The sequence below is a fragment of the Cryptococcus neoformans genome (genome assembly GCF_000091045.1).
Source record: "Cryptococcus neoformans var. neoformans JEC21 chromosome 8 sequence".
Lineage (NCBI taxonomy): Eukaryota > Fungi > Basidiomycota > Tremellomycetes > Tremellales > Cryptococcaceae > Cryptococcus > Cryptococcus deneoformans.
This window is the reverse complement of record NC_006693.1, coordinates 649,946-665,798: the sequence shown is the minus strand read 5'-3', so window position 1 is coordinate 665,798 and position 15,853 is coordinate 649,946. Positions and strand designations below refer to the sequence as shown.

The 15,853-nt window shown below is 49.7% G+C and overlaps 5 protein-coding genes across 5 annotated transcripts in view; 3 read left to right on the top strand and 2 right to left on the bottom strand.

The window, feature by feature from the left end:
• CNH01665 (hypothetical protein) overlaps window positions 1–484 on the top strand; it is a 1,941-nt gene extending 1,457 nt beyond the window's left edge. Inside the window, exon 7 of the mRNA XM_024658690.1 lies at window positions 1–484. This exon is cut by the window's left edge and continues 268 nt beyond it. Coding sequence (XP_024514606.1) covers window positions 1–431 — 431 coding nt within the window. The 3' untranslated portion in view covers window positions 432–484.
• Window positions 485–907: 423 nt separating this feature from the next.
• CNH01670 (expressed protein) lies at window positions 908–4,296 on the top strand. Its single transcript, XM_572557.1, has 4 exons — window positions 908–2,578; window positions 2,624–3,789; window positions 3,847–3,929; window positions 3,987–4,296. The coding sequence occupies exons 1-4, from the start codon at window positions 1,344–1,346 to the stop codon at window positions 4,071–4,073; spliced, it is 2,571 nt and encodes an 856-aa protein (XP_572557.1). The 5' UTR covers window positions 908–1,343; the 3' UTR covers window positions 4,074–4,296.
• A 148-nt stretch (window positions 4,297–4,444) lies between these two features.
• On the bottom strand, window positions 4,445–6,915 carry CNH01680 (expressed protein). Its single transcript, XM_024657666.1, has 7 exons — window positions 6,722–6,915; window positions 6,621–6,660; window positions 6,411–6,561; window positions 6,027–6,298; window positions 5,529–5,971; window positions 5,350–5,473; window positions 4,445–5,297 (listed from the first exon to the last, which is right to left on the bottom strand). Exons 1-7 carry the CDS (start codon window positions 6,828–6,830, stop codon window positions 4,502–4,504), a joined length of 1,935 nt encoding a protein of 644 aa, XP_024513422.1. The 5' UTR covers window positions 6,831–6,915; the 3' UTR covers window positions 4,445–4,501.
• A 218-nt stretch (window positions 6,916–7,133) lies between these two features.
• CNH01690 (conserved hypothetical protein) lies at window positions 7,134–10,111 on the bottom strand. The gene is made up of 14 exons (XM_572346.2): window positions 9,850–10,111; window positions 9,514–9,802; window positions 9,382–9,446; window positions 9,216–9,334; window positions 9,087–9,149; window positions 8,936–9,035; window positions 8,804–8,879; window positions 8,585–8,735; window positions 8,292–8,507; window positions 8,079–8,223; window positions 7,997–8,005; window positions 7,912–7,924; window positions 7,558–7,836; window positions 7,134–7,485 (listed from the first exon to the last, which is right to left on the bottom strand). Exons 1-14 carry the CDS (start codon window positions 10,107–10,109, stop codon window positions 7,246–7,248), a joined length of 2,025 nt encoding a protein of 674 aa, XP_572346.1. The 5' UTR covers window positions 10,110–10,111; the 3' UTR covers window positions 7,134–7,245.
• Window positions 10,112–10,399: 288 nt separating this feature from the next.
• On the top strand, window positions 10,400–15,090 carry CNH01700 (conserved hypothetical protein). The gene is made up of 14 exons (XM_024657667.1): window positions 10,400–11,139; window positions 11,196–11,364; window positions 11,428–12,053; window positions 12,128–12,425; window positions 12,530–12,616; window positions 12,684–12,806; window positions 12,870–13,322; window positions 13,405–13,543; window positions 13,610–13,875; window positions 13,948–14,105; window positions 14,181–14,295; window positions 14,358–14,476; window positions 14,545–14,758; window positions 14,822–15,090. The coding sequence occupies exons 1-14, from the start codon at window positions 10,508–10,510 to the stop codon at window positions 14,993–14,995; spliced, it is 3,573 nt and encodes a 1,190-aa protein (XP_024513341.1). The 5' UTR covers window positions 10,400–10,507; the 3' UTR covers window positions 14,996–15,090.
• Window positions 15,091–15,853: the final 763 nt, after the last annotated feature.

Sequence of the window (15,853 nt, the reverse complement as noted above, 5' to 3'; positions counted from 1 at the left end):
GTGTGAATTCATCCACAGAATTAAAGGGCATGGGACAGGACACAAGGAAGGCCAAAAAAGAGCTGGAGGACGTGGTGTTGGTCAAAACACCTAAACTAAATAATGATTTGACGCTGGTCGAAAAGTGTGCTTTCTCAAAAGCAACACCGTGCCTCAAATCATGCGATGTTAATCATGAAAAGCTGGGCCAGATACTCGGTATTCTCTCGTCACTTGACCCCGGCAAATTGTTGGCTTTGAATAATGCGGGTCCCTGCGCAGAACCTCACGGCGATGAGAAGGCAGCGAGAATGCGTAAACAGGAAAGTAGTATGCTTCGGCGCATGCTCGATGAACAGGAGAAGAGACTAAATGAGCGAGAAGGGCGTTTAAAGTGGATGGTGGAGATGGTGCGAGCAGAGAAGGGTAAATATGATAGCAGATCCTGTTAGTAGTAGCAGCGCAAGGGTTTAGCCGTAGTAGTGATAAATGTAATGAAAACGCTTTGAAAACGCGTTCTTGGAATCTACGTAAGACCAGCATGTTTTGCACCTGCCTCTTCGAGGTTTCCATAACTTTGATGTTACGATTCCGCATATTCGGAGTTGGGAACCGGATCCGATCGATGGATGTCCGTCCGGCATTGCTGGTGGTTTGGTGGACGTTTTTGTGATTGAATATGAACTTCCCGGTCGCCGCGTGCACTTGCACGGATCTGATGCAGGGCCGTACCTTGTGCCTCACCTTCTTCATGCTTCATTCGCCGTAGTACAAGTACGACGGAACATCCACCATATACCGTAAATGTGCTATTTATTACGTGTTTCCGTACTTCCCTATTCCGTCTACACGGGTAATTACGGAAGTGCATAATGCACTCGCGCTAATAAATAACTTGCTTGCACCTTGCCCTTCTTACTTGCTTTTTGAGGAAATTTCCTGGACACTTTGTCGCGCTAATGAAAGGCTACTGCGCCCGGCCATCCTTTCCCCCATTTTTTCTCGACGTTTCATCAGCAAGCGCAGGCAGCCTAGGGCTTTTTGCCGATCTGCGCCTATCAGAATCGATCAATCCATCAACCCAAAAGAGTGGAAAGGTGGAGGGAAATCTGGAACATTGGCCATCTGCAGACGCACACCAACGGGGAAAGAATGAGACAGAGATAGTTGAGATGGAGAAGAAGCGTCAAGTACAGTCAACCGTCGGAAATGCTTCTATTGCGCCAGGCTTCTATAGCCGCCATTGATTGAAAGTAGGCTCGCCTTGGAGACAAAGGTCACCGTTCATTACCCGTCCCCCTGCTTTTGTTCTCGCCCTCGCCCACTCCAGCCCTCCTCTCCATCGCATTACCGCACAACACAGCATGGACGACGACTACGGGACTGGTGTTCCCGATGCACGGGCACCTTCTGGCTCGCATTCATACCACTGCTCCCACAACAGATCATACTCCGAGGCGCCCCACGACGTCGCCCACTCTTCGGCGACCTCGTCATTTGCAAGCGACCAACCTCTCACCGCCGTCCTCGGACATCACCCTCACCATCCTCCCCATTCTTGTTCCCCCGTTCACATAAGACACCATGCCATCTCAACAGCCCGCGTGCCTCACAGCAGAGTGTCCTCTGCCGGGCACTATGGCACACATGCAGACGAGATCGCCTATGCCATGTTGGCAGTCGTCATCGGTAGAGCAAGTGCCAGTGACCTCAGAACTGTAATCGGCAAAAAGAGAACAAGGTGTGGTATGATTGTGCAGAACGAGCGGCGGCCTAATATACAAACAAGGAGAAGTAGCAGCGTGGCGTCCGTGAAACGTCCACATGGCAGTCCAACCTCGCAAACATCGTTTAAACTGTTAACGCTCGACCCTCGAACTTTGCCAACACTTCCTATCCCACTTCCACCTGTTGATCATATCCTTGATCCTCCAAAAGATGGAGATTTCTTCTCTTCTTTTATTCCTCCAGAAAAAAGCGGATGGTATGACAGCATTCCTAGAAGCTCCAGTGCTCCGAGCGTACCTTTTCTGGCTCTGGAAAGACGGGGGAGCAATGCGTCCCTCACCAGTGCGATGTCTGTTGACACCCATTTGGTCGCGCAGAAAACCTTTCTTAATGCTAGCCAGCCTCACGACCATGATGCGCCACGCATCATACGATATAATCCACTCGAGCCATTAATCTCCTCTCCCGAGACCGCTACTTTCGACCATCGCGCAGCTACGCCTCAAACGCATCAAGCAATGCTGGATGTTCGCCAATCTGAACCTCATGGGCGGTACAATACTTTTGAGCTCATGGCTCATGATTCAGCAGGCGTAACATCCTACCTAGATCCCGATTTATCGGCGACCTTTCGTAAGCGCATGGCCGAATCGAGCTCGTCAAGAAATAATGACGGAGATGCACGAGTGATGGGGCCGGATACAATGGGAGTTTCGTCAGATAATGCTTGGGTCGGTGAAAGCAGAAGTGGAAAAGAGGTATTTTCAGAGTCGGAATGGACGTTTGAAGAGCCAATCTTGAAGGCCATGGGAGATGCGGTGCGGGGTAAGATCGAAATGATAAAGGAAATTGATCATTACCATGTAGCAGAGTGAGTTCATCTTTCGCCGTGTGACCATTGGCTAACATCGGGCAGATATGGGTGTCACAAAGAGACCCCAAACCCAATAATTGCCGAAGTTATCGAATCTCTTTGCCTTCGCTCAACTAGCAAATCGCCCAAAGTATTTTCCGTCACTCACCAAGCCAATCCTGATTTCGACACTCGCGCCCTTCAATATAATCTGGCATCCCAAGCCTCTTCATACCGCAAGATTGGCAAGCTGCCATTAGCCCCTTCCCCCCTTATACTCACATCATTCTCCTTTGCAGGATTTACGGAGAATGCCTTACCTGCTGACACAGTCGACTTTGCTCTCTGCGCTGGAGAATTAAGCAAGCTACAAGGGGAAATATCACCAAGGCCTTTCTCCGCGTTCGCCAGCCAAGCAGATGAAAAGGAGAAGCAGGCAATAAAGGATTTGGTAGACTGGTTAGAAGCGAAATCAAGAGAAGTGAAAAAGGGAGGCATCTTGGTGTGCTGGATGGTAATCAGGACCCGACAGCCCCCTGAAAGTACATCTTCTTGTGATTCTCTACCGCATCCCCCAAAAGCGTCGCCTTACCGTGCCCCGGCCTCTTTCCCCAACTCTCCAAATATCAACCTATTTACCCCCCATCCTCACGCTCCTCTCACAGAGATTCATCCGTCCATCTTGCCACATCAGAACCACCACCTTACTCCCTCTACACAATCCACACTGCCGACAAGATACCGCACTGACATATTCCAACTCATCAGTCAAGCTCTCAGCCCTGCGATTCAGAGCTTGGTGACATTGGGCGAGATCAGAACGCACGTCGCACCAGCGCTGGTTGATATACCTTACTGGCCCAGGACATTGGCTAGTGTGCAGGCCGCTCTGGGCCAGGCAGAGGATTGGGAAGTCATCATTGACCGGGATGAAGTGAATGAAGACGAAACGGGGGATAATTTGGAACATATGTTGGATGACATGGATGTCGACAGTTCTTCTCCAATTTCCAAGGACTCGGAGGGCTTTGACGTTGATAAGCCACTCAAGGCGTCTAGCAGAGCAAAGACAGCAGCTGAGAGTCACTATCCCCCTGAAGAGGTTCGAGAATGGGCACAAGCAGGTGTCAGGATTCACAGACTGATGCACCCAGCTTGGAAGGCTTTTCACCAGGGGAGGATTGACCGGCAGGCTTATGCCAGGCGAATTGCGACGTACTGTCACTCCGGTATGTATCAGCCTTTTGCAAAGTCATAGAAAAAACTTGGCTAATGAGATGGACTAGTGTATGGACCGCATCTAAAAAAGGTATTGAGGGAAAAGGGACGAATGGACATTAGTCAGTGCGAGAATACTGTACAAGAGATGGTAAGCCCCTCCCCCGTGCTCGCAACATTCCGCAGGCGCTGATGATAAGGTGATCAGTTTAAGATACTCGCTGAAAAGTGCGAACTTGGCGCGCTTAGTGCACTTGCGATAGACATCGGCGTGATAGTCCTTCGCCGTAAATAATTGTCTGATTCGGCCACTCGTGCGCCCACATGCTTTATTTTCCACCTGCTGTATTTCATCTCAATTTCCAACTTCTGCGCATTACTAGATGTTTTTTTACATTACTAGACATTTTTAGAATAGGAGTACAAATGTGCTTTCACCTGTTGAAGATAAATTAGGTTTGTGGACGAAAACGAATGCTCCAGGATTGCTGTGTGTGCATGCAAACATTCATAGACAGTGACTTAGGGTTGAGTTTTGCACTACAAAGAGCACTTTAATGGTATGCTGTATGGTCCCATAGTCATGCGCTGAGCAAAGCATCTCCCAACTTTCGCTTTCAAGCCGCTTTTAAGATACAAATCCGAACATACATAAAAGCATTATACTGGTTTCCTCTAAACTACAGTGATCGCATATCTAACATCATTATCGTCCCCATTTTCTTACTGCAAGACTCCAACGGCCCTCGTTCCTCTTGCCACTTCGCCTGCATCCTTCTTCAAGTCCTGTTCCAGCGCTGGTTTAGTCTCTATATTCGACGGTCGCACCTCGGTCAGAACATCTCGTGGTCGCGTTGTGCTTGTGGGCCTGAAACCCCTTGCGCTGGATTGACGCCTGGACGAAGTTGTCATTCCTGAACCTGTCGATATGACCAGACGGGGATCGACATTCAGAGCCGCCGATAAAGATTCACCTTTATTTGCAGGAAGGGGCGCTGAAATTAATGTAATGGCGGGGACAGATGCCGTTGGAAGGGTTTTCGGGGCGTTGCTACGCATCGCAGAATGGTGAGATGATGTTGAGGACGATGATGGCTTTCGGAACCCACTGCCGGTGCCAATCTGCAAACTTCGTCCAAACTTTAGGTCTAGTTCCTCCCCTTCATCGTGAACGTCCTCGTATTCTTCCAAATCTTCGCCACCCTTATCTTCCGCCCTAGCCATCTTTCCAAATTCTTCTTGCTTGCCTCTACTCCTGCTGTTGGCTTTGGGCAGAGTGCTTTTTCGTCGCATACTTTGGCTGCTTGCGGACAGATTGGCAGTTCTAGTAGATGCAGATCGGGAGCTGAGAGACCCCTCTGGTATGAGGGGCATGGGAGGAGAAGGCGATGTGTTATAAGCATCTTTCTTCGTTCTCTTGGGAGATAATGAACTCTTGACTCTTCTGGGGGAGATGGATTTTCGAGTCAAGGTTTTAATGACATCTTGAGTTTGGATCCCATCAGGTTTTCGCATTTTCCTTCGAAACTATCAGCTAACGTTTGATTACAAAAAGCATCTGGGAAGCTCACTTGACAAGACTAGGCTCTTTATAGCTAACGACACTGGCACGTGCCCGACGACCTCGCCCAGTTCCTTCTGGTTCAGCATTGTCTGTAATCGTAAGGTCCGATGGTCGACTTGGATCGGACTCGGCTACCACGTAATCAGCGGGGGCCTCAGGCTGTACCTGACAATAAAGGCAACATACACTCAGTTTCATTCACTTTCACGATCTCCGCCCCTGGTTCTATAGTTGCTTCTTTCTCTTTCCGGCTAAAGTCGACCTGCTCTTCTTCTTGAACAAGAGCCAAAGCTTCGTCGGGTTTCATCTCGACTACAGGCCCTTCCTCCCATTCACTGGTTTCCCCTAGAGGTTCTTCATCCACTTTGGTTCCCCCTACAGGTTCTTCATCCATCACCTGTGGCTCTTGTTGTACTGGAATCGCCGGCTCTTGTTCACTAACTACCTCGGGCGAACAGGACCGCGGTCGAGTTGATAACAATCCACTTTCCCGTCTTCGTTTTGCTGGTACTTTTCGTGTGCTGATAATCTTTTTAGGGCTAGGGGATATGGAAGATCGAGCTGGGGATACTGGGGTCTTCGGTCTTGGTGATCTGGAAGCAGCAACTGACCCGACATCCGTTTGTCGTCTTTGATAGGTATAAGTGACGGTTTATCCAACTAGTCAAATAAACAGAAACCTACCCTCGCCCTCTTGATCTCGAGGTCACCCGCCTATCATCCACCCAGTCTCCTTCTTCACTTTCCACTACCGCTCCAAGATCTTGTCTTTGTTTCCCATTTGCAGCTGGCCGGGTGGCAGTGGGGTTCCCGACGAATGTCAAGGTCGGACGTGTGTTGGATGGTTGTTTGTAGGACGTTGAATGTAGCGGAATCGGTAAGGAGGAGAGTGATTGACGTAAGTTATAGAGGGCGGGAGCAGCTGCCAAGAGATGATCTAAAGCTTTCAGTACATCCTGATTGTAATGTTAGTTCAGGCGTAGTATATGGCATAGAAATGAGCGAGGCATGTGTCTCGTTTCGAGCGCACAATAGTCCCAAAGAAAGGAAGAAAGAAAAAACACTTACTACACCACCTAGTCTCGAGTTTTCTCTTTCCATCTTTTTCACTCTCGACTCCAGAGCCATATTTCTTCTTCTCACATCTAACAGCTCATTTTGAAGGATGGATATTTCATCCTGAAGTGTCTTGATAATCTTTTTGCGCTCCACATTATCACTGTTTGACACACTTTGGATCAGTGGAGCTCTACATGCAAAAGGACGTGCGGAGCGTACAGGATGATATCTTTATTTTGTTCTCTATGCCTTCTGCGGACTAATCCACGGGTGTACTTGTCAGCAAGACTGTCGAAAAAAGGGCACAGTTGAGGACTCACAATCGTCAAACTTTTGCTGCTCGACGAACCCTTGCTCCCGCCTCTCTTGCGATGTTTGTTGTGGCAGGGAGGTTGGGCCCATAGACCTCCTGCCTTGCCTCTGGGACATCCTCTATTTATACCTGGAGATATATCCGGCGCAGTATAGGCCGGATGATTGCAGATAGAGGGGGAACGGTATGGGAACGCAGTGGCAAGATGAGAATGCTCAGAGATTGAGACAAATGAGCCAAACACAACAAGTCAAACGCGCAGGGCGAGTCTTGACGATATGTTACGTAATACTGCATGTCCCAGAAGCGTCGTCCCTCGTCCCCGGGCATCATCGACATACTTTCCATCTGTAATAGCATCCGGCCGCCGTTTCTTTTTCCAAGTCGGTTTGCAGACAAATAAGACAACAAAATAAATCCATGTAAATAACAAGACTAAACTCGGTCAACTCTCCTCCGCATATATACACATAACACGTCCCAATCCGACCTTTCCACTCTGACATTTCTCTCGCTCGCCGCCTACATCTCTCACTCTGCACTTTCCTCCCTCATATCCGCCAATCTCCTCCTCATCGCCTTTTCAGTCTTGGTAGGCGGTACTTTCCTCGATACCAAAGCCCCCACAAACGCCATCAACCCGCCGAACCGGAGGACCCAGGCGACTCCATTCTTATCTTGACCGTGCGGTCCACCGATTTCGGGCGAGGTGGGCTGGATGTCGGGCTGAGTGTCGGCTAGCTTGAAAATGATAGAGGCTACGACTGCAATCTAAAAAAAAAATGATCGCACGACAACCACTATTAGCTGATAACGCAAGAAAGGAGGTAAAATTAGACTTGCGATAAATTGAGGGAAAACGATGGCGAGGTTATGGATACCCATAATAGTCCCGCCAGCTACTGGTCCCTGGCCGGTATATTCCATTTCATTAGCGCCATCAAGATCGGCGGTCGAGTAGCTTCTGGCAAGTGGTGTACGTTCGTCGGGGGAGGCGCGGCCTGCAGGGCTGGTGGGATGTGATCGCCAGCCGAGGGGGGTGGAAGCCGTGCGCGCGTGGGTGGGACGGGGGCGACCGTCTGATATTCGGGGAGGAGGCTTGTCGTCGAGCTCTTTGAGGAACTGGGGGTGTTTGTCAGTCAATCGGTTTGGGTCTGGGGGGTTGTGCGGTTTAATAAGTGGAAATCCAAAACTGACCTCCATGATGATTCTGCGATATCCATCGATCATTTGTTCATGAGTAAATATACACTGAGGAAGAAAATGAAATCGTAACACTTACGCAAACGGTCTAATAAGACGCCAATTTCTCCATCAGTTCTTGAAACCTTTTTTTGCCTTTCAACCAAAATAAAACCACTCACACCCAACAAGCAATAGCCCAACAGATGCCTACCAAAGCGATCATCACTGTTGCTTGCCAGACCTTTGTGATGAAGAACGTGGACATCATCAAGCACCCGAAAATGACCAAGCCCGCCGTCCAAATATTTCTCAACATGAACGGCACTGGAAATGACCGGATGATATATCAGCACACGCCGTATGTGTGTGTTTTAACGGAAGCTGCAACTTACTAGTAGGCAATTTCAGAGGTCTTCCCTCTCTAGCAGCCTCGGCTTTCCACTGCTGTACCATCTCTCTGATCCTCTCCATCTCCACATGCTCTTCATCTTCTTCATCTTCGTTTTCAATCTCAATCTCGCCATCTCGCAGTTTTTCCGAAGTGGGTTTGAGCAGTCGGCGATCTCGCGCGGCGAGGTAAGGGAGAAGTGTCCCAGCGATGATGGCGACTGTTTTTTTTTTTTGATCAAATGGTGTTGGCAGTTGAGCAAATTTGTATAGTAATATAGAAAGACGCAGCACTTACCGAAAGAATAGATCAAAAGGGCCAGGCTACCAGCTCGGGTGGCTCGATCGATATCAGGTTTATGATGTAATTCTTTGGCCATGACTTCGGCGACGTAAGTGGTAGAGTAGAAAAGATACGGGAACCATCCCATGAATGCGGCGATTTGTACCTTTCCGCGCCCGATGCAATTTTAGGTTTGAGTGGTCTTTGGAAAGAAGGTATGGGGGAAAGACTTACGATGCAAACTCGGCGAATGGGTTTTGGAAGATGGAGTACCGCTTCGTAGATTGTACCCACTACATCTCGTATTTTCCTATAGGGGTGTTTGATGTCAGCGTATGACAGAGTCGCGAGCATATAACAACGTACGAGCGCCTTTCGCCAAAAATACTATCCGTTTCCTTTTCTTCTTGCGTCCAACACGTGATCCACACGGTCATGACCAACAGTACCAACGCCACGATACATACTGGATATAATGTCAGCTATTAAACGCAGGTGTGTGGGGTGCCAGACGTACCTTTACGAAACTGACCGCCTCCGACCAAACGGATAATCGGTACATGACTGAGATTTAAGAAACCTGCAGAGTATCCAGATGAGTATTCAGACCAAAGAAGCCGGTCTGGGATCAAGGAGACGGACGAACCCATGGTGAACCCCACAATGTTACCCACATGGTTGAAGCGTCCATGCCAAGCATTGGCGGTGGCAAGTTGTTCACCTGGCGTGATGTCGAGGACAAGATTGCGGAGGGAAGCTTGGAGACTGCGCCGGGATATCAGACTGATGCATAAGGCGCATGGATTACTCACGCATTAAGGGCGAAGTCAAGGCAGTAGAATGAGAAGACGGCTATACCGATAGCCGTGTTCTTCACCTAATTGCATGTGTAAGCCACAATCCCGTTTTGATCGTTTACAAGGCGGCAAAACTGAATGACATACCAATCTGATAGTCTTTGGATCCCAGTCGCCTTGGCCGCCGCCTATCAAATCGACCAAAGCTTTGGCAATAGGTTCTGTGAAAGCCAGACCGAGACCGCTAAATACGAGCAGCATGGTCGATGTTACAATCCAGTACCGCCTCCGGTAGCGAGAATGCGAGGAATCTGAAATGGCACCGATGAGCGGCTGGGCGATGAGGCCGGATATAGGCCCGGCGAGCCAGACGAGAGAAGTGAGCTGTTCCGAGAGGCCGAGCGAGAGGAGATAGGGCGTTCCGTATCCCAGTTCCCTGGTGGCAGGTCAGCAGGCAGCTGCAGGTGATCGTTGAGCACGTACACTGTCCACGCGATCTGGCTCCCGCCCATGGACACGGTGAGGCACATGAGTTTCCATGTCGATAAGCGGCCCTTGTCCTTGTCTGCCTTTCTGGGAGGATCCAGCCTGCGTTCGCGGCTGCGTGAGCTGCTGCTGTTGCGACTTGGGCGTGGCTGGCGCGGGGTGAGGGAGTCACGCTTGGCGGGGTTGCCGGGATCTGGGCTGTGCATGAGGGAGCGGAGGGAGGTGTAGTGGTGTTTGTGTGGCGGTGTGTCTGGCATCGGGATGTGTGTGGAGAGAGAGTATAGATCAGGTGCGATGGACTAAAGAGGTGGACGGCGGTGACGCAACGACTTGAGGGGTGGCGCAACTTGGGTGGTGACGCAACGACTTGACATCTGTTATTTATGTCAGATCAAATACTCCCAACAACGCTCTCCACGCAGCCATGTCCCGGCAGCCCGCCCCAAAGTACAAGATCTCCGGGCCCCAGCCCCTCCGCCCAGACACATACAACTCCGACACCGGCCCCTACCCCCCCTTCCCCCAGGAAAGCCCCCCGCGCCCCGCCAGGTCCCGCTTGCGCGATGCCCCCCGCCCACCGCAGCCCTCGAGACCGACCCAAGTCCCCCCCCAGCCACTCACCTCCGATGTATTCGCTGCAGACCGCGCACAGCGCATGCAGATGCGCGCCCAGATGTCCGCCGCCGCGCAGCAGCAGGCATCGCAGCCCTTCCAGCTGTCCGGCGCGACAAACACAGAAACCATGCGCAACGTCGTCGGCGCGTTCATGAGTGCAGGCCGCCAGCACGAACAGCCCGCGCCCGCCAGACGCCCCCACAAGAGTGAGGCGAGGATGAAGAAGTCTCATCGCGAAGAGGTTTGGGAAGACGAAGAGGGAGGCCAGTTTGGAGAGATTGATTCAGCCATGCGACAGGTCAAAAAGGACTGGCCGTTTGTCATGGAGAGCGACTTCTCGTCTTCGTCTCTTGCCCTGTCGCTCCTCTCGCAGGCCCCATCGCCCTCTCTCCCGCAACACCCCGGCCTTTCCTCTTTCCTCAGGCTGCACGACTCCCTCTCGGCTGGCTTGCAAGCTGCAGTCCAGGCCAACTCCAAGTCATTTGCCGCCTCCTTGCCTGCTCATCAAAACTTTTTGGATATCCTCGAAAGGGCCCAAGAACAGGTGCGCAAGTCCAAACAAGAACTCAAAGCTGCAAGAGATGGGTTTGCGGGTAAAGGAAAGTCTGAACTGTCCGGGATCAGGGCACGGGAGCGGACTGTCCGCGACATGCTCAGGATTTTGGATACAATGCGAGTTTACACATTTGCTTTGCCTAGAAATGACCCTGCTGACCAAGACTCTACAGTGATAACTTGAGGCAGGTGCCCGACCAGCTTGAATCCCTTGTTGGAGATAAACGCTTCCTCCAAGCCTCCCTCATTCTCGTTCGAAGCCTTGAAACCATCAACAAACCCGAGCTTCGTGAGATTGGCGCTCTATCAGATCTCAGATCGTACTTTATGTCCCAGGAAACAGTAAGCAAATTATCTGCAAAATGATCATGTGGGAAACAGTACTAACGTTAACAATGTTGACAGACGATTACAGAAATCCTTATTGAAGAACTCCACAATCACATCTACCTCAAAACGTTTTACAGCGATTCACGATGGAGACCATATACCCCTGGCCGAGCCGATCTCCCCATCATCGGATCACAAGACGAAGACCTTGCCTTTCTCCGATCCCCCGATCCCAATTCAACCTCTCCCAATCTCAGCGGTAACAACACGTCCTCCACCACCACCAACGGCAACGCTAACGCTACCGCCGGACCAGGCACGTCCTCCAAATTCTCTCGCTACCTATCCCAACTCAGTACTAAACCGAGTACGAGACCGATGCTCCAATACGACGGCGATCCCATACCGTCCACTTACACTTTACCCGCCGTTCATTCTCACCAACAGCCAAATGCTCTAGGTCTAGGCTCAGGTACCGGCATCGTCCAACCGGGGGGTTCACACACTTCTCTATCCTCTCTTCTTGGTACAGCGGGAAACACGGGTAACCCCGAAACAGATTCGTACGTCTACATTGAGAATCTGTTGGAGGCTTTGGCAGTGCTAGGAAGGCTGGGTCAGGCTTTGGATACTGTTGCGCAAAGAGCGCCGGGGGAGATTTTCGCTTTGGTAGATGGTACGTTGGATGAAGTTGAAGAACGGTAAGTACAAGTATTCCCTTGTTTTTGGGTCTCGAGTCGGAATGGCATGACTGAAAAATAAAAACCAATGACAGAACCGAACGACACCGAGAAGAAGACCTTTCGGTCCGCCCACAAAACTTGTTAGGCAACGTTGATCCAACCCCATCATCCCGGACAAACCCTCCCACAGCAACCACCACCGCCGTTCCCAGCCGGAAATCTCTCTTCTCCTCCGCCGAAACGTCGCGGATCGAAATCTCACTAGGCGCGGCCGGACCGCCCCAGCATGCCGCTTTGCTAAAAGATTTGTTTTGGACTCTGTACTCCAAGTTGGCAGCGGTGCTGGAAGGTCATAGGGTCATGTATGAAGTGTCGAGATGGATATCTTCTGTGGGTACCTTTCTTTTTGCGCGCGCGCGCGTGTGTGTGTGTGTGTGTGTGTTTGCACAAAGACGAAAGAGAAAAGATGCTGAGAATGTTTTTTTCATGTTTAGCGACCGGATTTCAAGGATAGCACAACACCCAAGGGTTCGTCTATCAATATTCCAGTATTGGAAATGTGGCGGCCTGTCCAGCAAGAAGTGAGTATTATAGACTTGTGAATTGATCTTCCCAGAGTTGTCTGAACACTAAAATAAAAACTTCCAGGTAAGAACGTTGCTGAGCAATTATTTGACCGACGACCGGCCTGGATCAAGACTTGATAGGAACCCCATCCTGTCGATTAACGAGGTCTTGCGAGATCCAAAAGTCTCACGCGATAAATCCAAGGCAAGTTGAATCCCTTTTGATCAAATACCGTCTTTTTAACACTCTTTACCGTTTTGCCAATAGTCAATGTTCAGATTCAACGACAGCGACTCTCGCGCCATCCAAAAAGAAATCAAACCCATCGATGACTCTGTCCAACAAGCTCTCCGCTCGTCTGTCCCCGGTCTTGTCAACATGCAATCCGACCAACCCGTTTCCATCGCTCCTGATACGGACGACCGCTTCTCCCCATCCTCGAGCCGATACCGCACCCTCGTCCCTCCCAACGCTTTCAACGTCACCACCCTTTTCCATCCCACCTTGGCATTCATCCATCGCGCATCGGCGATCGTGCCACCAGGTTTCGAGAGCGAGACCCAAGGGTTTTCGACCATCTTGGAAGACTTTGTCGTCAAAGTGTTCTTGAGGCAGCTGGATGAGAAAGTCACGGCTGGATTCCAAAAGGCTGTGTCGGGGTACGATGCTTATCAGGTTGATCGCGGTGTGTTGGCGGATACGAAGCAGCGACCGCTCAAGGTATGTCAAAAAGTTTTTTTTTGGGGGGGGGTTGCTTTTTTGCTCTCCGTCAGACAGTATCACTGACACAGACGTCAATTAGTCGAGCGTGCGCGTGATGGCGTTGATACATAGCCTTTGCATCATGCTCCAGACAACTCCCTTCCACCGAGAGAATTACAGTCGACTCATCGTCGGTGTTATCGTCCAGTATTATCAGCAATGCAGCGCTAGATTCAAAGGTGAGTTTTCTAGCTATCCAAGATCGTCATCGTTGATTTTGCTGATTTTCTATTAAAAAAAAATAGATTTGGTCTCCCACCCTGCTACCTTTGAAACCGATTCGGAGCGGCCGATGGTCATTCCAGCCGTATGGGCCCAGCGTGAGGACATCACTAAATGTCTATCCGAAATGCGTTCTGTCCCTACCACCGATCGTGCGGGTATGGCATCGGTCAGCCACAAGGAAATCAGGCTCGAGATGGAATTGCTGCGCGATAGACCGGTTTCAGAGTCGAATTTAATCAATTCAAGCCGCAAGTTGGAGGCCCTTGGCAATTTGTCTCAGAGCTTGGTGAGTCACAGGGAGAGCACAAATGTCGGGTGGAGAGGCTAAATGTTCGTCGACGGTACGGTCCCACTTTAGCGCTGGTTCATCGCCGCTTTACTCGACTTGCAATGGGTATCTGAAGAACCCGTCTCTCCAGAGGGTGAACAGCCCGAGCTGGACGTCTTGAAAACTGCTCCTCCTCTGTCTGCTGATTCGGATGAACCCCGATTACCTCTAACTAGAGCTATGGCTCAGTGCGTACCCTTGGTTTTCTAAAACAAACTCAAACGTTTTTTTTTTTTTTTACTGACAAAAAACTTGATTTGTAGACGGTACCAAGCAATCATACAAACGTATGAGCAGCTTGCAGAGATGGTAGTCAACGCCATCAGGCTGGAAATTCGGTGCAAAGTCATGTGCAACATTGGCGCTTCGATGCAAAAGGTAAGTCTACAGAAATCATGAATACTTTTGATATACGCCAACAATAGTACGATCCTTTGCAGGGAGATTTCAGACTCGAAAGTGAAGCACTCGAGCCAGATTCAGACATTTTGGATCTCAATGCAAGCCTTGTAGAATTCGAAGAGCTTGCTCAAAGGACTATTTCACCTGATGACCACAGGTAAATTACACATGCTATATCGTAATGATTACCAAGCACGTACTCGTGCTAACCAAATCTTTTGCTAGTTTTATCTTCCGTGCCCTCGGACAACTAGTCGATCATTGCTTGATTGCGTATGCCTCTAAATACGTCAAGGGTGTCAATGCTGCTGGTGTGCGCAAGATCAAGCGCAACATTCTCAGTTTGCAACAAACCTTGCGGGGGATCGCGACGGCCAATGAACAGGGTGTACTTGTCCGGGCTACAGAGTTCTGGGACTTGTACGAACAAGGGCCAAAGGTGAGGAAGTAGTCAAGTCGGGTAAATAGAGTCATTATTTGCTGATGCGTCACTCCATCACAGAAAATGCTAGAGGATTTGAAGAACATTAATGGAACACCTCCTTATGCCTTTGAAGACTACAATACTATGCTCAAACTACAGTGTAAGAGTAACACGGATGAACTAAACACATACCTTATCGATTTACACGCTTTATCTATGGACGTCGAAGGCTGGGACCTCGGGGAGGATTGATTGGGGTGATAATCTTTTCCTACAGGACTTTTTGTACTCTTACTCTTGTGTTTGGATGTGCAACGAAAAGGCATGTATATTATACAGTCATTGCAAACTACCATATCCGTTATTAGGCACCAAGTACACTAGCCAACTCTGCCAGCCTTTCTTTTGATCCCCTGACGCTTCTCTCATCAACGAAAAGATCCATCTCGGATCGAATCAAATCATGTCCTCATCTAAACCTTCGGTATCACGTTGAATATAAATAAGTACATATCCCTACCCCATCCTTATAGCCAACTGACCCCAAATGGAAACATTATTGCTAGATAAATTTGATTCTCGCATATGTTTGGAGCACGCGCAAATCATACGCATGGGCGGCAACCATGGCCACTTCTTATGGTTCCCTTCCCAAAAGCTCGATTGACTTACCGTAGATTCTCAAGTCAGGCTGTTCCGAAAAATTGGTTAGATGGTTTGGATGGGTCTAGAACCAGTTTCAGAAATGAACCCTTGACCTTCTCTTGAAGAAACTTGGTGTGATCAATCATTTGAATGGAAAACAAAGTATGGAAGGAGGGTAGGCTGGACGACGAAACAATGTCAGATTGTAATCTCGTGGTACCATTGGCCACATTAAAGCTACGTCAAGGTAACATAGCATGATCGCCTGAGAATATGACCATTTGCAACAATCTGGAAACGGCTCACCCAGTCATACTTAAGTCTTCAATCGTGATAATCCGTCAACCGCATCAGGTCAAGCTAATCAGTACCCGGGCTTAGCGCTGGGAATTTCTCATAGTTTCCTAAACATTGATGAGAAGATCCTATGAGCCTGACGCATCCACGAGTAGAAGTGTCTTTCGT

Coding starts and splice junctions, on each gene's coding strand:
- CNH01700 (XM_024657667.1), top strand. CDS start 10,508: ATGCAGATGCGCGCCCAGATGTCCGCCGCCGCGCAGCAGCAGGCATCG. Junction 11,365..11,427: donor ACTTTATGTCCCAGGAAACA/GTAAGCAAATTA, acceptor CAATGTTGACAG/ACGATTACAGAAATCCTTAT. Junction 12,426..12,529: donor TGTCGAGATGGATATCTTCT/GTGGGTACCTTT, acceptor TTTCATGTTTAG/CGACCGGATTTCAAGGATAG.
- CNH01670 (XM_572557.1), top strand. CDS start 1,344: ATGGACGACGACTACGGGACTGGTGTTCCCGATGCACGGGCACCTTCT. Junction 2,579..2,623: donor GATCATTACCATGTAGCAGA/GTGAGTTCATCT, acceptor AACATCGGGCAG/ATATGGGTGTCACAAAGAGA. Junction 3,930..3,986: donor AGAATACTGTACAAGAGATG/GTAAGCCCCTCC, acceptor TAAGGTGATCAG/TTTAAGATACTCGCTGAAAA.
- CNH01690 (XM_572346.2), bottom strand. CDS start 10,109: ATGCCAGACACACCGCCACACAAACACCACTACACCTCCCTCCGCTCC. Junction 9,447..9,513: donor ATCCAAAGACTATCAGATTG/GTATGTCATTCA, acceptor ACATGCAATTAG/GTGAAGAACACGGCTATCGG. Junction 9,150..9,215: donor CATTGTGGGGTTCACCATGG/GTTCGTCCGTCT, acceptor GATACTCTGCAG/GTTTCTTAAATCTCAGTCAT.
- CNH01680 (XM_024657666.1), bottom strand. CDS start 6,830: ATGTCCCAGAGGCAAGGCAGGAGGTCTATGGGCCCAACCTCCCTGCCA. Junction 6,562..6,620: donor CAAAATAAAGATATCATCCT/GTACGCTCCGCA, acceptor TGTGTCAAACAG/TGATAATGTGGAGCGCAAAA. Junction 6,299..6,410: donor ACTCGAGACTAGGTGGTGTA/GTAAGTGTTTTT, acceptor CATTACAATCAG/GATGTACTGAAAGCTTTAGA.